Source organism: Fringilla coelebs, assembly GCF_963513975.1.
Source record: "Fringilla coelebs genome assembly, chromosome: 1".
Lineage (NCBI taxonomy): Eukaryota > Metazoa > Chordata > Aves > Passeriformes > Fringillidae > Fringilla > Fringilla coelebs.
This window is the reverse complement of record NC_140028.1, coordinates 107,363,211-107,389,062: the sequence shown is the minus strand read 5'-3', so window position 1 is coordinate 107,389,062 and position 25,852 is coordinate 107,363,211. Positions and strand designations below refer to the sequence as shown.

The 25,852-nt window shown below is 36.4% G+C and overlaps 1 protein-coding gene across 5 annotated transcripts; it reads right to left on the bottom strand.

Annotated features, from left to right (window-relative positions):
• Window positions 1-241: 241 nt before the first annotated feature.
• Window positions 242-25,820, bottom strand: NT5C3A (5'-nucleotidase, cytosolic IIIA). 5 transcript variants are annotated; one of them, XM_084202877.1, is made up of 10 exons: window positions 25,568-25,820; window positions 12,098-12,204; window positions 5,136-5,234; window positions 4,627-4,696; window positions 3,890-3,936; window positions 3,662-3,747; window positions 3,324-3,413; window positions 1,896-2,058; window positions 1,374-1,574; window positions 242-614 (listed from the first exon to the last, which is right to left on the bottom strand). In XM_084202877.1, exons 1-10 carry the CDS (start codon window positions 25,677-25,679, stop codon window positions 513-515), a joined length of 1,077 nt encoding a protein of 358 aa, XP_084059003.1. In that variant the 5' UTR covers window positions 25,680-25,820; the 3' UTR covers window positions 242-512. The 5 variants fall into 5 exon arrangements, with proteins under 5 accessions (XP_084059003.1, XP_084059005.1, XP_084059006.1 ...); XM_084202879.1 differs by having other exon boundaries at window positions 25,542-25,677; XM_084202880.1 differs by lacking the exon at window positions 25,568-25,820 and adding an exon at window positions 9,520-9,570 and having other exon boundaries at window positions 12,098-12,183.
• Window positions 25,821-25,852: the final 32 nt, after the last annotated feature.

Here is a 25,852-nt window from a genome sequence, read left to right as displayed (position 1 = left end):
GAATTGGGTGAATAAAAGCATTTTTACTGATGAAAAATATATGTATGAAAAACTTGTGTGAAATTATGTAGCATATGAGTAAAATCCTTCAAAGTACAGCTGAGACTGAAATGTCTTTGAAAAGGCAACAAATGCACACTCTCTTTACAGAGCATTTACATGTTCAATTTTACAAAATAGCCACGTTTTCTAAATGCTGCTCTGAAATGCCTGATTAAAAAGGACAGTGAACCACAGTATCTCATCAGCAGCAGTTTATCACATCTATAAATTCAATTTAGATCTCGTTATAACAGGAGTGTGAGACAATAAAGAACAGTGTAAGAGCAGTAAAAGGAGCTTGTAGTTGATAATTGATACAATATATATTCCATAATACCAAAATGAAGATAAAAGTTTTAAATTAAATCAAACAGTTCCGTAAATGAATAATAAACACATCTAAGATAGCACATGTGTGCTCTTCTGTCCAGTTGCCTCCTGGAAGGAATGGAGTGACTTGAGACTGCAATTTACAGGATTTTCTGTAGAATGGAGTTGGCAACTTCCAGGGATTCATCTTTCACCAAGACAATATCATAAGAGTCCATGTATTTTTCCAAAAGCTCATCTACCTAATTGCAGAAGGGATAAAGAGAAAGACACCCTTAGTTATATAATTAATGACCCTCTTAGTTATATAATTAATTATTGAAAGAGCTTTTGTCATTAAAATATTGCCCAATCTTTCCACCAAATTCTGGGAATAAGCCATGCACATAATGTATCACTCCTATAAGTGAATTCCACATGAGGACAGAGCAGGAGTGGCCTGACCTAAAGTGCATTCCAGGATATAATACCTAATGTTTATTCCAGGATCTCACACAGAGAGATATTGAAAGAAGAACTACTTTTGGAAGGGCAGGGAGAAATATAAACTGAAGTTTTCTCTCTTGTCAATCCAAATGGATATTCATTATAACTTAGCAAATAATCAGTTGAGTGTCACTTAAAAACCCCAAAAAGTAAAAAGAAAAGAGGAGGGACTGCCTGGATTTGTTATTTGTGAGATTATAATTTTTCTCAATTATCAATTTAGTACTGAAAGAAGGAGAAGCCACAGGAATTTAACAGAATTAATTTTTATAGTCTCCGAATTTTACTTCTCTAGGAAACACCTATTTAGAAGTAGGTCTGTACAAAAACCAAGGCAATATATACTTGTGGCTCTGAGCTTATTAGGGTTAGAAAAAAATCCATGAAAAAATGTTTGAAATGTAAACCCAAAAAGGTTAAACACTTGGTTTGATATCTGAGCCACATTATAACGAACCTGTCTCTAACTCCCAGTGCTTCATCCAAAGCTAACAAGGTTATGTAAGGCTACTTACTTTATCATTGAGATAGCCAATCTTAAGAATGTACTCAACATTTGCTACTCCATCTGCCATACTCAAGTCTCCTTGAGAATCACCCAGCAGTATGATATTGCTGTTGTCTTTTAGCTGTTTGAAGTACTCTGTGTTCTTCAAGGCACCATCATGTTTGTTGTAAACATGAATCAATTCTCCTTTAAATCCTTTTAATATTCCCTATTGAAAAAAGCAACACTGAAGTTATGTCTGGTACCATTCAGGCAGGACAGCATCTAGAATGAAAGCGGTGTTACTGTTGAGCCAAGATTGAACTACATAATCTGTCATGATGAACAAGATAAATTAGTTTAGAGTAATGTCATGGCTGTGACAGCACAGTTAGGAGCAGGCAGACAATGATTCTCCCTGCTTGGAGGAGTGTATAGATCTATCTTTCTATATATCTATCTTGTAGTGTGTATAAATCGATACTAAATACCACAAACAGCGTGGTATTTATCAAACATGTTTGACAAGAATGTGTTATTTCATACGTACATTTTCATCAAAATCCATGAAATTGGAAACCACTTTGACATTAGAATGGTAGACTCCAGCCTGGTGGATTACTTCCTCAAGAATGTCACCAATCCCAGCAGAAAATATGAACACGGGAATATTATGTTCACTGAGCTTATCAAAGAAGTTCTCATACCCTTCTCTGCAACACAGAATGAAAATACAAATCAAATCTCAAATAAAGAAAGCCAAGAAAAGTCCCAGTTTTTAGGAGACAATCACATCATCTTTGGAAAAGAATTAATATTTCCTGAGCACTTTACTGCATTTCTTTTGTTCACCTTTTCAGGTCAGCAAGCACCATCAGCCTAACACAAGGCATGTTTGTAAGAAACTTCTGCATACAGCTGTTTAGTACTGGTAATCTGTATCATTAGTATCTGTATTATTTCTGCCCCCCAAATATCTAATCATGTTTTAAAGATTTAAAAACATTTACCCCTCCCTAAGTACTCCAGAACAAGCAGTCAGAGCTCACCCTAGCTACTATCAGGTTGTACATCTCTTTTCAATCTTCCTTGCTTAAATACATGACTTTCTTTAGGGTCATTACTATAAAACAAATTTTGTTTTTTATATCTTGAAAACATTTATTGTTGCTCTCTCCTGAAAGCTTTTTAGTATTCAGTACCCTATGTACAGCATTTCAGGAAAAAGATAATATCATCACTATAGGCTTTCTTCATACAGACATAGATTGGTAAATTTTATGTTTTAAAAAAGTATTGTGAAAGTTCTGGAAAGAATTTTAGCTTGTGGATGAAGATTCAATCAACATGGACTTAGGCTTTCAAACAGGCAGAGACTGGGTCCTTGTCTGTTGTACAAAAAATAATGATTCAGTCAGTGTTATAAACAAATACTTCCACAATTTAAGTTCTAATATCCTCTTACAGTATTCCAAAATTTACAGACAGTTCTAGAGGGCTTTCAAAGAGATGGAAGACACAGCACATTTTGAACAAGGATTTTGCTGTCTTTTAAACTTGCCTTCAGCCATAGAAGAACAATATTTAATACAGCATATGAAACATGTTCCTCCAGTGTTTCTCAAAGGAATTAAGTTACATGTTACGTTGCTCTTAAAAAAAAAAAAAAGATCACCAGTGCAATTTAAAGAGAATGAAAGTCTACAGAAATTAAGCTTGTAGAGAAGGGACTAAAAAAAGTTCCAGATCTCTGCTTCATACAGTGAGATTGTCTGCATTTAGATAGCTACAACACACCAATTAAGTGGGAGCATGGACAGCTCAATGTGGTCCAAGGTTAAGGTGTCTCATTCTCAGGAAAATGTGTAGATTTTTTAATTTCCCTTTTCTTTTTTTTTCCTCCCCCCCAACATTCAGGAAGAATCTATAGAAAATGCTCTGGAACAGATTGATATAATTGAAATCAAAAGGAACTTACTTCAGCATAACATCAGATTCCCTTACAATTTCTGCAAACTTGTCCTTCTGTAAGCCTTGTTCAATGAGAAGTGCATGAGATTTATGGTACCTAGAACATAAACAGAAAATGGGAGCTTACTAAGGTTCACCTTTCATAAAATTTCATTATTAAAAGCTTCCTGTATGGTTAATTCTGGTTTATTCAGATTAAGAGCAAAACAAAACCAGTTGTACAAAACCTTAAGATATTAATTCAGTTAATGTGATGGCTAAAAGCTAAATACTGCCATTAACTTGCTTTAAAAAACTTACTAAATCTAATATTAATACAATCTCAAAGTAGGAGGTGTCTCTTACCATTCTACCATATATGGGTATTTCTCTTCAATGGTGAGAGCTGGATCAATTTCAATGGCATAGTAAGTTTCTTTCAGCTGAAATAACTGAAGGGAAAAAACCCATCAGATATTTAATGTATTTCATAAAATACACTGGGGTTTGGTCTAAGCAATGAAAATAACACTCTTGTCAGGGAATAAGGACAGAAGAGACAAGAAGCCAAATGCTTGCAGGTTTTTTGTTTACCTTTTTCCGACATTCATCTGTGATGATCTTAGAGTTATCAATGATGTCTGGGAAAAGGGTGAAAAAACAGACAGTTAAACAAGATGATACATTTCTTTTACTTTGCTCTACAACACTGTTAATGGCACAGATGACAATGTCTGGTGACATACCAATATGCTTCCTCAGAACCTTTCTTACCAGCAACCAGCAAAAAGCACATTTTTCTTCAGAAGTATAAAGATGCTCTTCCCTTCATCTCTGATTTACAAGGTCAGTTACAAGCGTTGTATCTGTTTCTTGAAACTTAATTGTTTTCAAAATCATCTGAGGCATTATATATGTTTTAGAGTTCCCACTTCTCCTTGTTTGTTCCAAAAGACTACAGCATAAGGATAAAATTTCCAAGAATTCTAAGGAGTTTACAATCTGGTATTTCTTGCAGGCGTCAGGACTATGATGGGTTTTTGAAAAACAAAAGTCAACCATGCCATATTTAGCCACTAACATCTGAGAGTTCAAAACTTAATGTTTTAATTGTGAATGGCAACTTATCTGATTCAATTCACACAGATTTTGATTAATATATATACACATATAAAAAACAGTCACTAGAATAATTTGTCAGTAGAACGTACAGATTAGGTAACAAGTCAATATAAAATCTCATTTGGAAATAAATTGAATAGAAAATTAAAATAGAGGAAAAACTAAAGGGAGCAAACAAATCAATCTGTATTAAAAAAAAAAGTACTCACTATGACAAGTTGGACATCTTTTTCCATTGTAGGAAAATCTACTTAATGTCATATCAAAATCTGTAATAATCTATTTAAGGAAAGAAAAAGCAAAACTGTCTTACAACATGGAGGAACAAAATAAAGAATGGCTAGAAATTCTGAACGATCAACAATAGCTGCAGCTGAGTAGCATGTGTCACAGAAGCCTCCCTATTCTATTGAGCCATTGTCATGGTAGCTAGCATATCCCAGAAGAGTAGTTTTTTCTAACAAAACTGTTTTTCTCATTTATTTGCTGAGAATATTTTCTGAAATTACTAAGCTTCTATGCTTATGTCATTTACTGAACTAGTGTCTGGCTGAATTACAGTTGAATCAACAAGAACTATTAAAAGAGTTAACATGTCTAAGTTTTGGAGATATCTTGAAGGTTGAATTCTATTACATATATATAGATATGCTTAAATTTTTTGGCATAGAGTAACAATCCCACAATTGCTTTTATTCCAAACTCTTTGCGCCTTTACCTGAAGTTTGGCAGCTCCACCTTTGATGAGGCCACAAATAATCTCCTCTACTCTTGCTGGATCCTTAATATGGACAGTCTTCTTCTGAAATTCTGGCATCTATGAAGAGTAAGAACAATGACATAAACACACTTACAGAGGAAAACCTACTAGGCAATAGCTGCTGACCATCAGGTTGGAAGCTCAGCATCTACAAAGAGTTTCATGTGAAATCAAGACGTGGTCGGGACAGAAAGACAAGAGTAAGAAGAAGCAGAAAATACTCTGGATGAATTTATCAATGACTGCATACTGTTCTGTTTGCTTACATCTATTTTCATTTCCCTTCCTAATATAACTTTATTCAATAAGCTGACACTCAGAAAAGGTCATTATAGTTGTAGGAAAAAAGGGAGATATGTAGGAACAGGACATATGGGATCATCTTGTGATTCAGGTATGTCACTAGGAGATGGTAAATCTTAAAACTAACTCTCTTAGCAATTAGTATGCCTTTAAAGTAGCAACAGAGATAAAGAAGACATCTATTGTTTCTTTGAGAAATGCTGAATGAGTGTCAACTGAGTACTTCAATACAACAAGGCTGTGCAGTAATCCCTCCTCCCTAGCCAGTCCATCAATTGCTACCATTACCTATTTCACTGCACACTTTTGAAATAACATGATATCACACTATACATTCCTTTTGGATGAAGTATATTTCTTGAATGTTATGATAAATGAGGAATTTAGTGTATAACAAGAAAAAGCCCCCTAAAACCCACAAAACTCCATTCTTCCCCAAACAATTCCCCAAGCCTTTGTTCATTCTGAGAGTTTATCTTCAGACTTGCAGAACAGTAGAAGAATTATTTATTTACAGGAATTTCCCAATGTAGCATGTATTTATTTCCTTTATAATCATATATGGACCCATTCTAAAGAAAAGACATCAGACATTTGCAATCTGTCTAAGTGGGCATTTATGAGTAGTAAGCTTTATTTTCTGTTTATAAAACTTCAGAGATGATAAAGTGTTAGGAATTACATTTTTAACATTCTGATCCTTCAACCTTCCTTTTCTTATAGCTAGCATGTAATCAGTGCTGCAATGAGCTAATTAAAAAAAATATAAAATGTGGGGGGGAGATTCTGTTTCAGGACATTTCTGGACTCAGAATTCTCATATCACCAGTTGTCAGTAAGCCCTGCAGAACGGTTTATTCCAGCTCTTGATGCTAGTACGTCTTTTCTTCATTAGTAACAGCCAACTTGCAGCCAAGTTGCAATTTGGTTATCACATAAGAAACAAGTGCCATTTTAAGGTATGCAAACATATGTTTTGTAAGGGAAAAGACAGTTGTGTGCCAGACAAAAAAAGGAACCAAACATACCTTGAAATGTCAGCTCTAGTCCACTCTGTTCTCAGGTGGGAGCAATACATTGCAGCCACATCTTTATCAGATGAGCAGAGGCTCATCTAACTCTTTGTTCAAAATCCCCACTCACATATTCCTCACATTCCTCAACTACCTGTATGTTTAGAAAAGTTTGCTTAATGTCTAATTTTCCTTACTATAATTTTAAGTCATTCTACTTGGAGAAAAGTGTTCTTTTTCTCAGATTCTCACTGGATAAATTTTCCCCTTCTGCCAGAATGTAAAACCCCAGTGTTCTCCAATCTTCTTTTGCAGAACACAATTTTCTAAATCTCTGATAATTCTTCATGTTGTCTTGGCCCACCCACTTGAACCACTTTTTCTAACACAGCATCCATGACTGTGGGTAAAACCTTTCTCCTCTGTTCTGACAAGGCCTTGACTGAAGGACCCCTTTGGCCCTTGTCTTCAGGTAGCATCTTTGCATGTACATTAAAACACATACCCTGTGTTAGCAGTAATATGATGAGAACAACTCAAATTCAGTTGGAAATGACCAAATATGATTCAAAATGATTCCTAGAAAGAAACGGGTATTTGTGCAAAGTGTTGAATTTTACATTTAATCTTTCTGGATTGTATCTTTTCTTCCATGTCAGTGCTCCTATCTTTCAGTAAAACAAATAATTCTAAATCCCCACTGTGCTTACAGCCACTTTCTGGCTGATATCCTCAAAGATACTGCTGAAAACAGAAATCCTTCTAGAACTCTAATCATGAGTCTCTGATAAATTTTCAAGTTTTTCTACCCATTCAAAAAAGTTTCACCTATACCACAGTTATCAAAAATTCTGTCCTGAACAGGGTATCCACTACTTCTTTGCTTTATAAATCTCATAAAGAAACAAACTCTATTAATTTCACTTTGATTGGAAGAATTAAGGTTTTTCTTTCTGATCCTTTGGCAAACACATTTTCTGTAAAAGTGGTATCTCCTAAGCCAATATCCCTGAGTTCCTTGTGTTGTCGCAGTGCCTTCCTACTACTTCTTTTAGCACAGCAAAGCCACAAAAAGTACATCAGGACTGACTTCCAGCTCCCAGCTACTTCCCAGGCTGGGAGTCATTGAGAAAGCTAATGAGTGTTGACAAGAAACAGAATTCCTGAAAAATATCCATCAAAGATTTCACTAATCTTTTGAGATATACCTTTACAAAGCATTTCTTTATTCACAATTAGCAGCACATCTAGCTTCACAAAACAAAATATTAATAACCTGTAACTCTTTAAAAGTGCTTTATGGTATTTCTTCTGTATGTTATATGGTGCTGGTAAACAAAAGCAAGTTTTCAATTTTTTTTGCATATACAATATTCTTTATAATGAAGCACAAAGCACTTTGACTTGGTAATTTTTATACTGTAAATTGACTTGGTTTAATAATTTTTGTACTGTAAATTGACTAATCTAATTCCTTTAACTTTCAGCAAATTATATATGTATTTTTAGATTTAGAATGCAAAAATTAAACAGTGAAATCTAAATGCATGCTTTTTAAAGAAGTAGTTCAAGCATTATTTGGTTTACTTAGATACTAAGCAACAGATTTCCTAACATAATTAGTTTAAACAGATGTTGGGGTAGATGGAGAGATCAGAGGAAGGGACTGGATGAGGAAAATTGGATTTCTTGATACTGTTTCATTTCAGACTGAGCCCTGTCATAAGTTTCTGAAACAACCAGAGGAAAAATCTTGGTAAACACTTTAGAAGATCATGTCAAACAAGAAATTGCCAAAGATTTTAAGTATGATGAAAGCTTCCTGCTTTGATGTTGTAAACTCATACTCAAGATCAGTTTATGATTAATTTGTTTCTAACACACTCTTAATTTTTGCACACAAATTGGTTGAAGAGTATTTTAATTTAGGGGTGGAGAAAGTCTTTTGCAGCAAGTATAACCCAGACATTTTCAGTCTCACAGGCTCTCTCAGAGGAAAAAAACAAGTCTACATTACAGGCGTGACATCTGATAAAGCCTCAGACAAGTAGGGTTATACAAAATAGCCACTTCTCCTGTCACTAGTTCCTTGTATTAATATTTGCAACTGAACATTAAGTAGCGATTCTTTTATTTATTCTTTATCATTATTATAGTAGAAGTAAATGAAACTGTCTAAGGACTGGGTAAAAAAAAGGACTGGAAACTGAAACTGCAGCCACCAATTTTCTGTCAAACTGTCTCCTCCAATGTTTTACACTTCTGCCCAGTTTAACTGTTGTTTCGTTGTTGCATATTCGCCATTCTTCAGAGTTGAAAGAGAAAAGCAGATTCTAGTTGGAAAGAACTGATAAGACAGATGAAAGAGCAAAGGGTAAAAAGTTCAGTCAATTTGATAAAATTAGTGTTTCTATTTAGTGTTTAAGAAAATTCTAGCAATCAACTCAGTGTGCACATAAACCTCCCAAAATTCTGATGCACAAGTTGACCAGGATGAGCACAGATAGAGAAGAAGCCAACCAAAAATCTCCACAGCACTTAACCAAACCAAGAAAGCTTTTCCTAACTAGGAGCTTCTACATACAGAACTAAAACTACATAAGCACAGGAAAAGGAATTCAAAATTCATTGTGACATCTGAAAGTACATAATGTTAAATCACTTAAGTGCCCCTATTTATTCTGTCATATTATAAAAGTGTGAGAAGAGTTTTGCTTTCTTACCAAGAGCATCTATATGCTCCTGAATAGCTCAGGGGCTGGTGTGTCCTAAAGCATATGTATGACAACTCCCAAAGGTAATTTGTGGTTGGCATATACACTGGCCACAAATACGTTTTAGTTTCTGGTATCTGACATTTTTTAGGAGCCCTTGAGAGAAGGAAGAACAAAACTAAAAAGATTTTTTAAAGGTTGAGCTTGGTTGGATTTAGGAAAAAAAAACAATTCTCTGCTTGTTTGTGATAGCAGGTAACTGGGATAAGGATGTAGGAAATTATTTTGTAGCTAAGAATGTTATGGTCATACCTTGAGGAATGAACAGTAATGGATTCACGCAGGTTTGGAAATCCCCCAGTCCTACAAACCACAGAATGGGTCATTTACAACAAGGATAGTTCTGAAAATTACAAATCTATTTAGTACATGAGACATGCATCTGTGCAGCTGGGTTAAGTAAAGAGAAATATTTGCCACATTGAATTCTAGTTTTGAAATGAAGTTTCTTATATACAACTGGATAACAGAAGTGCAAAAGAACTGCTTTTATGTATCCAGGTGCTGCTTACTACATAAGTTGTCTTCTTAGTATGTGAAGCAGCGTGTATCTAAGTGCATGCTGTGTCAATTTGATTATAAAACAGGAGCTGGTGATAAGACCTGTCATTCGTTTTAGTGATCTAAGAGAATTTACAGCTGCCATTGTAGACATTTCCAATTAGACATCCCAGGAAATTAAAAACTGATTGTGTCCACAAGGAGTAATGTTATGTTCTGGAGCTAGGATTATACTGAATTTTTCAGTCTACTGAGTGTTGGAGGTACAGCAGTTACTTTCCTCCCACTACCCAGTAAAACAAGTCTTGATGATTAACACAAAAATTTTAAAAAATCAAATAAAAAACCCTATATAAAGGACAACTGAGTGACCTTTTGTGTTCACTGTCAGTAATTTTAAGTAGGGAAGGATGAGTTGATGAATTACTTGCTATCTTAACTACATAGAGATATGGCTCATTTCACAATCAACTCTAGACACAGAGCTTGAAATATTACTAGTACTAACTCAAACTGTAGGAGGTTGTCACCATAAGTCTGCTAAGTAATGCTCTGACGAAGGACATAAAAAATAGTGCAGAGTATTTTTATACTGATACCCTGTAAGCCTACACTACTTGGCAAATACCAAGTTTTCTTATTTTATAAAGAATCATCTAGTATGGAAGCCTCCCAAAAACCAAATCATTGCTAAGAAAACACCCTGGATTATGGGTGGGTAAAATTTTAAGAGAACTTCTCTATAAATCTCAATGACTGATGGAGTACTTTGTTAGATGTCAGTAATTCTGAATCACAGTAAGAACTGTTCTCACACTTGTAAATGTATTAAAAATATTCCACAAAATTTCAGATTACCATAATGTCATGAAAGAGACAGGGTAATAAATAAGATCTAAATAAAGATCTAGCTGTAATGCTATTGACAGGATGTGAATTTCAAGTATAACACAATTTCTATTTTCCTACTTTGTTGGTAAACCTGCCTTAGACTATACTAGGTTTCAAACCTGTTATCTTTTGATAGAGAGAACACACAAGGGTGGGCTGGCAGGGAGAGAGAGTTATCCATGCTATTTTTGAGCAAGGCAAATGGAAATCAAAGTGATAAATTGGCTAGGGGAAAATTATTTGTAAATTTTATTCTAATCTATGGTGACAGCTTCCAGATACAAGAATATAAACCAAGACTAAATGACATTTATTTTGGGAACTGCAGATGCCCAGTTTCAAGGTCTTAGACTAGCTATCACATATATTCACTTCTGGACACGTACCAAAAAAGGCAGGGCATGGCAGCAGTGATAGCTGCGAAATTTGATACCCAGAAACTACAGAAAACTGGTTTTGGTGTTCTTGGTGGAAGAAAGTAACAGTTTGGTAAAAATATAAAGAAATGGGGTACATTCCTTAATTTACATGTTATTTTCCAATCTTTTTTTTTTGTTCTTCTATTATTACAGAACATGACTTGGTCTAGAAAACAAAGCTTACAAAAAACTTCTGAAACCATGCAAGCTTCTCCATGTAACTTCTGCTGCTTGCAACATTTGAGTTGCAAGAAATGGGGGAGCTATAACAAAATCCACAGAGTGACATTGTGGGGATCTTTTCCTCCCTATGCTTATGCTCATGTATAAAGCAAGACTGCCTATAATTCAGACAATTTGAATTCTGGCCCATGAGTGCAACAGAGGTTCCTCTTAGCTGCTCCAGCTGTTAGTAGGCTTATAGTTTAGACAGGAACACCAAAAGGTACTGGACATGAGTGTAATCACATCAATCACTCCATTATGTGCAGCTAGTCAGGAGAACTTCACTAGTTATCGTGCACTCTTCTAGCATAATCTGAGTTCAGGACAGAGACTCACTAATTTATAATTCCCAAAAAACATAATACATGCTATATTCAGATGATGCAAGCTCAAATATGGTAAGAAATCCTTAGTAACTCATAATTAACAAATTACTATTTTAGTAGTTCTGCCAAGAAATAGCCTTAGCACTACTTTGTTAAAAAGTAGTTATTATGGGAATGATAACAGTTCCTTGATAACATGCTCTAAAACTAGATACCCAGCACAGGTTATATGAAATAACTGAAAATGGGTTCACTGCTTAAGCTATTTTAAGGCATGGCATAGGATGCATACTAAAAATAATTTCTCCTGGTTTACTGTGTTTATTTATTTACATATTTTTATACTTAATGTGCTGGTTTCTGATACTGAATTTGGAAAAAAAAAAAACCCCAATAAATATCTGGAGAGAGTGCTTTCACAGAGAACATGACAACAGCATTTCCTCTTGTGTTTTTAAAGGAGAGTACCTGTGCGTTGAGCTTAGGGCACTCCTGATTCTTCTGTCCTTGATTTTGTCCTACTGCAACAGCATAGGTGGCAAGCAGAGTCCAGAGATGCAGGGCTTGCATGCAGGCTGCCAACAAAAACCAACCAAATCCTTTTAAGAATTGGTCTGCTATATTATGTGGTCTTTCTATTCCTGCTGTATAAAATAAAAGCCAACATGCATGGTACATAGCGACATCACTGTGAAAATACCAAGACTTCAGAATAGTCTGATACATAGTTAAAAGTAGAGGAACATTTAAGCTATTAAATGAAAATCACTAAGTATATTTATTCCTTTGATGCTGTTGCTCATTCTATGCTATCAAATTTTTAATTTAAAAAGACAGCTTTTTAGGTTTTTTCACAGTCACAATTAACAACTGTAAGTAAGCCCTCAGCTCATAACCTTGGCTTAAAAACACAGGCAAGAAGACAGTCAATACTGCTGACAGAAGCTGGGCACACTTACCAGAGGGTTTTGCAGGAGCAGCTGCAGAAGCAAAAGAAAATTCCTCTTGCTTGAGACACACTAATATAGCAGCACAGGGTGCAGTTGAGGGCGTTTCCAAATACAGCCTGACTAATCCCCGTGCAAAACCCCAGGGTCCTGTGACGCACGTCAGCAGTGCACAGCAGTTTGTTATGCTCAGCAGTACAGCCCGACGGGCTTACAGATCATCAGCTGGTTCACCAACAACAAAACCTTTGACCTTCACTGAATGAACAGCTTTCATGGATGCAGCAGGCAAATTTGGGCTGCTCTAACAGAGGAAGGCAGTTGTTGTTCAAAGCAGAAGTTCACTATTTTGTTACTTTTTAGCCCTTTTAAAAAATCTTTCCAAGTATTTTTGGATTTCCTGTTGCACAGTGCCACAAATTTCTTAGGGCTTCATTGACATGGTTTCATTAATGTTTACTAGGCAGCAGACATTCATTCATGTAGAAGGAGCAAATGAATTAATGAATCTTTGTTTTGGCTGTAATTATCTGTGTGATACTGAAACAGGAAATCAAGGAGCCTTGTTTGTCAGGATTTTTGAGAGACAAGGCAACTCCACATAGTTTTAGAAGTTTGTCATTAGGCATGCTGCCTGATCAAAGACCATAACTAGGTGACAGAAGATGGATGAAAAAGAAATGCTTTTTAGAGTGAGGGGATGAAGGAACTATTGTCTAATTGTATTTTACATTTTGAAGTTTTGTAAATGCTAGTGTCATGCAAAGCTGACTATTGCTATAGCAGCAGTACAAGCTTCTCTATTACTACCCCTAACTCATGTTCAACCTCAGGTTTATGACCCCTGTTTCAGGATGCCAGGACTAACCACCAACATCAGGCCAATTCCTACATGGCCACTAATGTGACAAGTGTAATTGTCAGAGCTGAAGCAAGGGCAAGTTACAAGTGTAGCATGTACAAAACCTGTATTGCTATAAAAAACTCCCAACAGTAGCAGGACTCTAGAAATTAATTAGTTATGTAAATATCCAGTGTGCTTTCTACATAAAAAAAAAAAAACAAAACAACAGACTTTCTGAATGACACAGTAGATCCACATGTTTTGTGTCTGCATTTCAACTGTAGGCTACTATGTAGTCTATCAGGATTCCTCAGTGTATCTGACCTACATGTGTACTTTCATTTTGTCTTCAGAGGAGTTCTCTGTTTTGAGCCAACAAAACAACTGAATACTTGAGCTAATACAAAACATGCAACTTTAATCAACACTTATCCCCTTAGAATTGACCAAGATCATCTGAATGTACATGTCAATGTCTGCTGTATCCTGAAGCAGTGAAAGAGTTTGAAAGGTATGTTCAAAATACAACATAATCCCTGCAAAGACTGTATACAGTAAATTGAACTTACTTGGCAGGATTCATAGCTACCACTAAATTACTTGTTATAGCATTTGTACACTGTTGTAACAGGTAACATTCAGAGAATTTTGCCCTTTATAGTATTTCAATATAGGCAGCATGTTTTTCATTAATATTTTTATAATAATGTTTGGGAAACATACGTATAGTGCAGTGTCTTGAATAAATATGAATTATTTGCACAACAAAAAGCTGGAGTTTATGTCCCTGCTACATTTCCAATGTTAAAAAAAATGTTAAAATGAAGTAAAATACTATTGCTAGATGAATCATGTAGTTCAGGTAAGATATCACTTGATATATTCTGTTTGCAAAGAACCTGCCTTTGAGCTGTCAAGAATCTAAAGAAAGCTAGTTTCCCTTTCAGAAAGCTGGGGAAACCAAAACAAGGTGGTTTTTTAAAAAATTTATTTTATTAATTTTTTTTTAAGATTAAAAAAAAAGAGTTACAGAAATTAAGTCCAACTCTTACAGACTATTTTTTGTATACCAGACTAATTGGAAAGCATTCTAAGTGAACGATTACAGTCTTAGTGAAAGCCCTAGAAAATGGCATGAGCAAAATTTCTGTAAACATTAATACAGCCAACACCTAATTCTTAGAAAAACATCTACTCTATCTTTATCAACAGTGTACTTTCACTCTAATGAAAATGCCATACATGAAACTTCTCATCTACAAAACAAGACTGTCTTTGCAACTCCAAGAAATCTTTGTGTACAACACTTTAATTACCACAGATCCTACCAACCACATTCTATTACTGCTGATTTGAGTCTGTTGAGCATTTTGTTTACAGTGTTTAATGTCTGGTTAAAGAGGAGTTAAAATGAACACTGATTTTTTCACAGAGAGAGAAATAAACTCCAGCATGACATTTCTACTCTCAAAATATGGAAGGTCATTTCAATATATTTTAAGAACCACAAACTGAAGAGGTGTAGTTATTTCAACAGATAGATTCTATTTTAACATTTTCTCTTTGGCTGAGGGCCATATCTTGACTACAGAATATTCTATGCAGAAAAAGAGAGGAAAAAAAGAACAACGCTGAAAACACTAGATGATTTATAATTTATATAAGAGTGGGAAAAGGTTCAACTTTATATGCTTGTGTGTTAGGTGAACTTGGTTTATAGCGGATGCTCTTGAATATGAAGCACTGCAAGTTTTAGTCTAAAGCAAAGAAAAGCTGGTTCTACCAGTCCTTCCACCCCCATGACCTAAGTTGCATTCATTTGTGGAAAGAATTAGCACAGGTATATTGCCTAAGCAAGTAAGTTGAGCTTTTTCTTTAACTAATAAATTGGATACTTCAACTAAACTGACATAAACTTTAAAGATCAAGAAAGAGGTCAGAGCTTTTTAGAATATTTCCTACACAATTTAGAGGTGATTGAATTCTGTGTAAGGTGATTGAATCTTTGGTGTAAACATTAGGTAGTGTCTTTTCATGAGCTTACTAGCTTTTTATTCCTGTTTAGTGACCCTACCACAACTGAACAATTTTTGAATATACCCCTATACATTTAGTATGTTGCTCGACTTTACTTGAGCAATACCTTGCTTCATTGTAGGAATCAATTTTAAACATTAAAGAACTGTATTTGTTGCCTAATTTTGCTTTTGTAATAAGTTTACTTAGTACATATTTTCCAAAACAGCCTACTTGATATAACCTCATGAGACAGGGAAAGGTACCTGAACCTTGGTAGTCAAGTACCAAGACGAAGCAGAAGAAAGGAACCAATACAACCCTACTGTACTCAAACATGATTATTATTGGCACCCTAGTGAACTGAGTTAATGAGCAGCATAATGGTTCCAGCAATAGCTTTTTATATCTGCGACAATTACAAGGAAAGTAACATCAGCGGTCAGTTTGATGAAGCTGGGGTACATAAAGGTTTAGAAGGTTGCCTTGAAGGAATTTTGGATACCACTTATCTTTGCAGTACAGGTTTGGTGTAAAAACCCATGCCAGCCATATTTACAGTTGGTATGATGCAAAGAACTATGATTTGTATATGAAATTGTGTGTCTGTCATAGAGATCACTTGTGAGGAGCGTAAACAATTCTAAAAAGAAAGCTTGAACAGCACATGTTATGAAAAAGTGCTAAGAACATATTAAAGACTGAATTCAACAAATTGTGATAAATCCAGAGATGGTACATTCTAAGAAGGTGAGGCTCTTAACCTGAATGGTATCACAAGACATACTCAACAACTTTTTTAATAGGGATTTTCTTGATCTGATCAGAGATCCAGCTTTCTTTCATGGGAAAACTGATGATCATCTAATTGTCTGATCATTTATGGCTGTACTGAACACAAAGCTTAATGTCAACACACACACTAAAACAACTCCTTAAGCATTTCTTCTTCTGTTTAATACATTTCTCTGGTGATAGAATAAAAGATATTGCAGCATCATTGTCCCTTACGCAGCTTCTTCTTGTGCTTACAAAATCATTCTAAGAGAAGAGATTTCTGTTGGTGATAGATCAACAGACATTTTGGATCTTACATGAAAATGAAGAACTAATAATAACTAGGATCTACATTTCCAGTATTTCCTGTGATCCTGTCAATTACGAGTTCGGGCAAGAATTTAGTTTGAGAGAATACAGGAGGTACAAAACATGCAGAAGAGTTCTGGTGTGAATGAATCCAGCTCAGGATAGGCATTTTTTTCTCTGATTGTATATTAGGGGACTCACCAAATCTTTGTGCTTAGCTGCCATTCCCTCACTGTGGAGAGATTTAACCTCTATAACTGGCAGGCTAAAAGAAAAGGTATGTATTATTTCGTTATCAGGGAGTATCTGGAAATGATGAAGAGATCTTCACACATTTCTAATGAGTATCTTGGAAATACCACAACTACCTAGCCAAATTTAAATGGATAGGTTTTTTAATCTTCATTGTTTCTCTCCTGCCCTTGTGAAAAAAAGAATAGAAAAATATTCTAAATGTAAGCAAGCTCATATCAATTTATCACATTACACTTAAATTTTAATAATAGCTTCTAAAGCACCAGGATTGTAATTGATTGTTACAACACATGGTAGTAACACCCTTTCATTGCTTGCAGAAGAAAATGGAGGTTTTTTTCTCGGCCTTCATGCATACATTTCACTATTCTTATCAGAGCTTTCTGGATAAAATCTTTATAAATCCATTATGAACTTGGAGCTTAAATACCAAAACCAGTTCTCGTTTCTCTACCTTACATGGAAAAAACTAGAACTGGAAAAGGCCCTAGTTTTATTGACAGTTCTTCTAAGAACACAGATACAGAAAATTAATTTTTGAAAAATAAGAATTTTTTTATTCGAGTGGTAATCTCATTTTCCTTTAATACTGCTATGGAACATGTTGGAGTCTGCCTGTCTGAAAGATCCATTTCCCTACATTATACAGAATCTAATGCTTTCTTAAAGAATGCTTACAGGTAAGGCTGCTGGTACAAATAATCCTTTTTCAAAATACCTAGGCAAACAGTGCAGAATTCTAATAACTGGCAGTATATAAATATACTGTGGTACATTTACAAATTATTAATTTTTAATTAGCTATCAGGTATGCAAAAGCTCACCTTGCATAATAAGGTCATTTTGATGAGCCATACTATTTTCCCCCCAAACTGTACATTCACATGTATAGCTTCTATAATAAAATATCCTGTATATATCTACATGGACATGCATTGAAAGAACTTAAACAAATGCCTGTTTCCCTATAAACTTCCCATGTAACACTATCTAGAATGGAATTTGCATTAAGGCCAAGGCTTGGACTGAAGCGGGTGCTGCTGATTCTCTTCTTCTCTTATCTGCTTCTAAGAAAAAAAAATCAGCTTAGATTTTTTTTCACTAAGCCTAAGAATGCTGTATCTAGATCAAATAAACTCTGACCCTTGAATAGTGGAGTTGTGGGACTCAGTTTGAAAGCAAAGTCAGCAGGACAAAGTTTAATCTACAATACATTACCAGACACTACATGGAAGAATTAAGTACTAATATAATATTCCAATTAAATTACATATTGAGACTAATGAAGTTTTTAACTCTTAGGTTCTCTTTGATTACAAATACTCTTTTAAAGTTCTTGAAAAAAAATTCCATTAAACTGAAAGATGAGATACAACTACCAAACCCTCCTTTTAAAGGTAACAGGCAGAAGCATCATGACTTGAGGCATGAAGGATTGTTTTGACTCCATGTCTCCTTCTTTTATGGGTGTTTTTCACTGCTGGATCCATTCAAAGACGCACTTGTATGCCATATTTCTTGTACCTCTGTATACTTGCCTTCTGGAAGTGTTCAAAACCAATACTACCACTACTATTTTTCACCCTCTACTACTGCTAAAGGACCGATAGTGCTACTGCTTTGTGCTAATTCCTACTCTTCAGTTTCATGTACAAATTTTCCATGGCAACCTGCAGACCAAACTGAGGCTTACCCATCAGTGACACTCACTGCAAAGGCACATGCAGCTGATATTAGAATAGCTGATAAGTGTTGCGATAATGGCTGCTGAGTGAAAAATGCACATTTTTGGTCTGATAACTACTAAGTTTCTGACAAAGAGGGAAAGCTTTAAGGGAACAAGATTAATGGAACATTTCAGTAGTATTCATTCTGTCAGATTTAGGTAGAACAAAACAACTCCCAGGTAAAAAAAACTAAACCACAAATAAACTTGGATTATTTCAGTGATCAAATTTGCAGAGCAGACAAACAAATCTTTATAAAAGAGTGCAGGAAGGAAATGACAATTAATGAGTGGGAAACAAGTAAGAACAAGCACATTTGAACAGGAATTTTCTTCGTGGCAAACCCAGCTCAGGAAATCTGCAAGTCTGTATTCAGACACTTAATTGTCCAAGTCTGGGCTTTACCCCAGCCCTTTCAAAATAAAATAAAATTAAAAAAAAATTAATTATTTTTAAAAAATTTAGATATATGAAAGTAGGAGCCACATTTCCTACCAGCAATAGGTATTATTGCTATAATTTAGAGAAATGTTGTTTAAAATTATTTTTGTAATTATCTTCTGAGGGAAGTCAGCGTAAGTCTCTATTATTTTGAGGTATTAGTGAATGAAAATATTATAGTTATTTTAGTATTTAAACACGGTGTCTTCTTTGAGTTGTGTGCTGCAATCTTAAACATATGTCCACTTGTACTGAAAAATGCCTTCTCTTATTTTTGGCATTTATATAAAAGACTCTTGATTAGGCAAACTTAAAAAATTCTGCGGACTTTTAATGGACACTGATTTTTTTTTTCCTTGAACCATCAGAAGCTCCCCATAAATAACCTATGAAAAAGTTGACTAACAAAACGCCAGAGATTCCAATTTAATGGCACATTGCCCATCAAGCTGCTGCATTATAGCCATTGAACTAAAATGTTGCATACTGCAGTCATAAGTTCTCTGATGTTTTACAGCAGCTGACCCCCGGTGATTGATGACTTTTGGATGGGTGAAAGAGACTGACATCCAGCAACTGGTCAAGATAAGACTGCCCCAGGAAGAAGCAGTCGCTGCAGATCGACTGCTGCACAGTGCTGTGACTGCAAGAAGGCCAGTTAGACTTCACACCCCAGCTTTTATTTTGCACACCCTCCATGAGAGTATGACTTTCTTGCCTAGTTTTATCCGGCCTTCTATCCCTGCGCAGTGGTTAGGAAAGGAAGCCAGGAAGAATAGCTGTGAGGTGCTCCTGCCCCTCAGCTGTGCTGAGCCTGATTTCGGCGCTGAGCACCTGGCAGGCAGCAGAGGCGCGGCTGCTGCTGTGGGCCCGGTGCAGCAGGAGCAGCCCGGCTGAACGCGCCTGACGGCAGCGGGGCAGCGGCCGGGAAAAGCCGCCACTGAGGGCCAGGGTTCCCCGAAGGGACAGGTTCCTTCCACAGCAGCGGCCACCGCCGCAGACACGGCTCCTGCCAGCGCCACCTGCTGCTCCGAGCCGTCTGCTGCAGCTCAAGCTGCCCGACCTTCCGCCGTGAAAATCACTTACTCTCTGCCAAACGCACCAAAACACGGCAAAAAAACCTAAGTCTGCTTCTCTTCTTGTATTTTTCCTTAACGTCTCTCCAGTAGTAACCCTTGGAGGAGGTGAGTAGTACACTGTAGTTTACTTGCACAAATACACTTGTGTATGCACACATGGAGAATATTGGGGGCTGATGGCTTGAACTAGCCGACACAGAAAAGAATACGTATTTTGCATGTATGATGTAATTCATGCCGGTGAAAACAAAAAGTAAAAGGCAGCTGTGGTGAGGTTTTTTAGTGTGATTTCTTTGTTTGTTTGGTTGGTTTCTTTTAAGGAAAAGACTTCAAAAGTTCAGGCATTTTGCAAGTTTCCAGTCCGGACTTCCACAAATTGCAATGTTTTTACATTTACAGGTACATTGCTATTGAATTCACCGCTAGTGTTCGCCTACTTATAAATGCATGGATCCATACCCTGGTTCTCTTATATTGATCAGTTTAGATACTTTCTATAAAAGCTGGTACTTCTTGTTAAGACTGAATGGTACAACTGGAATGCTACGCAACTTTAATTCATAATATGAACAGATTTGCAATGATATGCATATTCAGGCTAAAAACTAAAAAATCCCTTATTAGTGCTTATATTGTTTGACAGTTAAAGGTAAACATGTTTAAGACTTACAGTATTTGCTATTGGTTTTAAAGTGTTTAAAGAGTTTAATAGAACAGATGCCATAGGTCAACTGGTAAAAACGAGTTATTGCAAATAGAAGAAAAATCACTTAAACACATAGCAAGCATTTATTAAAAGGTAAATATATTTTAGAGCAGAATGAGAATTGAAAGATTGCTTTTCTGTCATGGAGAAAGACTTCATACAAAACATAAAAGAAAGCAGCAAAAAAGCTTTTCTGAGCCTAAACCCACAATCTATATTGTATCCTGACATGTCTACACTGACTACTTGGAACTCAGTTTTCAGGTACAGATCATCAGTATGTTTTTGATAACTGTTATAACTTGCATAAATGAGTTCTAAAGAAACTAATTGAGAATTATAGATTTAATCTTCCCATACCCATCCCTTGGAAGAATGTAGGTTTCTAATTACTGAATTAAAAAAAAACCCAACATAGGCAGTGGCAATTTCATAAAATTAAAACCTACTTTTGAAACAGATAGCTGCATTGTAGGAACAGCTTACTATAATAAATGAAGTAAAACATTAGTGTGTACATAATTCTGACAATGAGAGAACAATGGAATTCAGTCAATTTTTATTCTCCTGGGATACAAATTTCCTAAATTTCCAACTAAATTATTTTACAGTGAGAATGAAACCTGTTACTAGTATCCAAGTTGTATGGACATGCATTGTCCTTAGGGTTTTTCCTGCCCTGTGAAAACTTGCTTTACAAGCCACATGTGAGGTGACTTATATGATGCACAGTGGCTGACATTAGGTAGCCTGGTATCATGCATTATCTAAGTGACATATATTATATGCTTATCTCTGCAAACAGCATGTGGGCAGAACAACCTTGTTTTAGTAATTGGTGTCTAGCACTGCTAGTTGATTTTTCTATTGAGGAATACAGTCTAAACAAAACCCAAGGTTTATAGGAATAGTTATATAGCATCTCCAGTACTCATGTCAAATTTAACCTGGTTTTAAAATGTTAACAATAATCTAAAAATTATTCTAATACTCTAGTAATGTAAGGGCTCTCAGTCACATGTCAATAGGTAGCAGTGGTATTAGGTCTCAGGAATTCTTTCACTACTTAGGTTCATATATCACAGCACCATTCTTTTGGAACAATATTATTCCTAAATGGATCATATCACTGTATGGCTCTTGAGTGCATCAGTGAGTGTGTCCTGCAAAGGCATCATTAGAGGGAGTCCATCTTCCCTCCATTCCCCTTTTAGTGATTCCAGTTTACTCTGACTCAAACCCTTCTTCAGCTCTTATAGGCATAAGCACATATGAAGGAGTTGCAAATACCAACCACTTGGACTCCTGAATATGTATGCTACACATTATATACTCCTCTGCTTTTTACTCTGCTGGGAGGTCAACCTGCCAGAGTAACGTCACAGTTACTATAACAACTAGTTACCAGCAACAAGACAAGCATAAAGAAGTGGTGTGTGATTGCTGCCAGTTGTATCTTCATCTGTGGCACAAATGCTCTTACGCCCTATGAAACAAGAACACAGTCTCACCAGAGACTGCCAGGTAAAAGAAAATAATAATAATAATAAAAAAATACACCTCCCAGTGCCTCTAACAATTATACTCACAGAATATGTTCCTTTATTTCTTAGGCAAGTAGGTAGATAGCAGTTACCTTGCTTCTTGTTAATTTCCTTATTTCCCTCCAGGAAAACACTACTACTGCAAAAATCCATGCATTTCTTTCCTTTAACACAATAAAAAGTGCACTGTCCAGAGACAGTTGAGTGGGCGAAATGTTTCCTGTAAACCGAGACTCTGCTTTAAAGTAGAGTATAATTAGGGGTTGCTGAACTTTGATACAAAGTTTCTTTTTCATGTAATTACACATCTCATTCAGGGGCAGATTGGAGAAATGGACAAATGTAACTACACATTTGCCCAGTGTTCTGGAAAACAAACCTGAGAGAGGAAGTCTCAGTTTAAGGTATTCTCCTATTCTGTTTTTAAGAAGCTCTATCATGTTTCTTATTTTAAGAGAAAAAAAATTAAAAATTAAAAGCTCCAAAACCAAAGAGTGAGGAACAAACTGCTGAAAAAAACCCCAAGATTTTAACAACTTTATTTATGAAACAGACAACAAAATATACTGTTACTCCTCTAAGAAGTTTTTTCTTATGTTAAGTCCACATTTTAATTAATTTGGGCTACTGCTTACAGGTGAATATTTTTGAAATATTTAGGCAATGTTTTTCACTCTAGTTTGTGAACACCTGTTTTCTGCCAAGCTGATCAAAAGCTCGGCAAAAAGTAATCAAAAATTGAAGTCTGCTGGCAATACAACTATTTGCTTTATAGGAATACACAACTTAATTGCAAACATTTCTGTGGCTTGAAAAATCTGAAAGACTGAACATTACTAAAAGGTTTAATCTCCTTCTAAAATACATGGGAAACATTTTCTAAGAAGTTACTCTGAAAAAGATAATTAATTGTTAACCATACCTTTAAATTACAGAAAGCAACCTTGTAGCTAACTTTTGCTTTCACCTGACTGTGTAAACACTTGGACAGTTTCACAAAATTGGCAACATGGCTGTGCAAAGTAATAGCACAACGCTTGGAGAGATGGTTGTTTCTTACCACACAGAGTGAAACTTCAGGTGACCATTACTATTAATGCCTCTGTTACTTCAGAAGTGGAGCTGAAGTAACTCTGTCTACATTCATGAATGCCTAAGGGAAACTCCCTGTGTGCAAACTACATACTGTGGATGAAGAAACTATATTAATATTTCAATTATTAATTTAAGCCTTTTTTATCAAATAAGGTGAAGCAATTTTAAGATGTCTCCATTAAGCTTAAATTTCTCTATCAGGCTAACTGGTGTGCTTAAGGAATGAATCTACTGAAATGTGAGCTAGATATTTAAGAATTACTTGATTTCATTATTCAGCAAGGAAAGAGGGTTACCCTTTCCCACAATGCTTGACAATCCTTTCCACTTTTCTTCACAACATTTCTTCTTGGCATCATAATCCTTGATATTAACTTCTCTTATAGATGTTCTCTTTGATTTGTGGAAGTTCCTGCTTTTAGCACTTAAAACAATATTTTTTTTTACTTATACTTGGATTTTATATTCATCTAACTTTGACTAAGAAAAAAAATTTCCTGTAGTTAATTATAATGAAATAATATTTCATTCACATAACTAAGATGTAAATAGGCCTGTTCCCTACTGCTTTTGATAAAAGTTATACATCAAGGTAATTCTGAGTTTAATGTGTATATATAAAACTACAGTGTAATGTTCCCCAAAGAAAATTTGAACCAAAAAAATCTGCTGAAAATACAAGAATGAGCCCATAATTTTAATCTGACACAGAAGACCAGCCTGGTATTGGAAGAAAATACATTTCAATAAGGCAGTATTGTTTCTTACCACCATCGTAAATTACACTAAGTTACAGACTGGAGAAAGCGTCTTCTCCTCCACAGCTCAAAGAAAGGTCACCCTTGTCATAAAATAAAACGGATACAGTGTCTTGTAAATAACAAACATTGAATCAAATCTGCATTGGTGGATAAAAGAAAGTTCTTCAGAATGCAGCATATTCAAATAAAACGCACATACACATTTTTGCCCATACTTGACAAACTCAGCGCCTTGGTATGAAATTTACATAACTATGTCACTTATTTCAAAGAAATTGCACAGACTGAATACATGTGTCCACTGAAAATAGAATTTAAGAAAGAAGACCTGAATCTTTAGTACTACGGATGTTTGCTAGCTAAAGTGGCAATCCAAACTTTCTGCTCTCCCACAAGCCGTTGGAACTGTGCTTGGAGAAACTAAAAACCAAGTCATTCCCCTCCAAATTGTCAGATGACATGACTGATGACCAGAAACAGTATTTTTTTTCAACAGTAAGTGATGCCTCCACAATTAGCAAAAACTCCGAGTAGAATTCTTCTTTGGACCCACATTATCACAAACTGCCCTGCATGAATTCCACTGGCAAGTATGGCAATACGTGGCCAAGTGAGCACTTAGGCAGCTTGCAATTTACATACAGAATCCTAGCTCTTACTAAAATCTGTTTCCACGTGTAATTATAAAAATTCGTCAGAGCTTTCAGTAAAATTCAGCAGGGGAGATCACAAAACACCCATTAGCTAACATCTAGTGCCTTGACAATTTCAGTTCAGTTCTTCAGTACGGCGGTGTCCAGATCACAAAATTTGAAGGACTTCCACATAATAAGCACGTTGTCCAAACTAAGATCTTTTATGACCCAGTTATTTATATTATAAGCAGATATTTAAATTATTTCCTAAACAACAAGTTCAACATGGGCAGCTAGAGAGAGCGAGCTCCATCTTCCTTTTATAGTAACCGTGAACAGACTGTGCTTCCCAGTTTCAACAGATGGTTGAACACGTGCTGTGTGCGTGTCCATTTTTATTTTGAACTAATTGCGAGCAGGCTTGTAAATTACCATCCATACCCACGGGTACGTATGTATCCTACAGGTATATATGGGCCAGACAGGGTAGGGCAGGGCGGCGCAGACCCTTTCCACCCGCACCTTTTCCGTGCTAGTGGGTCACGCTGAGGTGGAAGGTCAGCTGGAGGCTGAGCTGCTCCTGCCTCCAGCGCCTGTCCTTACAGAAATCCCAATCTGAGCTCAAGGTCCCCCCTCTGCCCCTCCAGATATCCCCTCGGGATATCCGCCTGGCTCCGCGGGACTGGCCGCGGGGAGCCGCCGGCCGCAGGAGAGGAAGGACAAAGAGAAGGGCGTGCGTCCGGGGGCCGAGGGGCTCTCGGCCTCTTACCACGTACCATCTCGATGATCTTGGTCTTCTTACCCGTCTTCTTCTTCATGGTGAAGATGTACTGCGCCAGCACCACCCCGCCCACCAACGCGCACACGCTGGCGCTCGCCACCGCTCCCATCTTGGCCACGGCGGTCCTGTCCATGGTAGTAGTTCCCGGGGCGCCGGGAGCCGCTGCGGGGAAGCGCGGCTGTGCCCTTCAGTGTGGGCGAAGGAGCGGGATCCCGGCGAGTTCCCCCCTGACCGACCGCCAGGTCGGCAACGACGGCGCCGCACGCGCCCCGCCGTCCCGGCCCCTCGCCGGCCGTACCACGCCAC

Excerpts from the sequence above, each read along its gene's own strand:
- NT5C3A (XM_084202877.1), bottom strand. The coding sequence starts at position 25,679 with ATGGACAGGACCGCCGTGGCCAAGATGGGAGCGGTGGCGAGCGCCAGC. Across the intron at positions 3,414-3,661 it reads TACCCATATATGGTAGAATG|GTACCATAAATCTCATGCAC; the intron begins GTAAGAGACACC and ends TTTATGTTCTAG. Across the intron at positions 1,575-1,895 it reads TCATGGATTTTGATGAAAAT|GGAATATTAAAAGGATTTAA; the intron begins GTACGTATGAAA and ends TTTTTTCAATAG.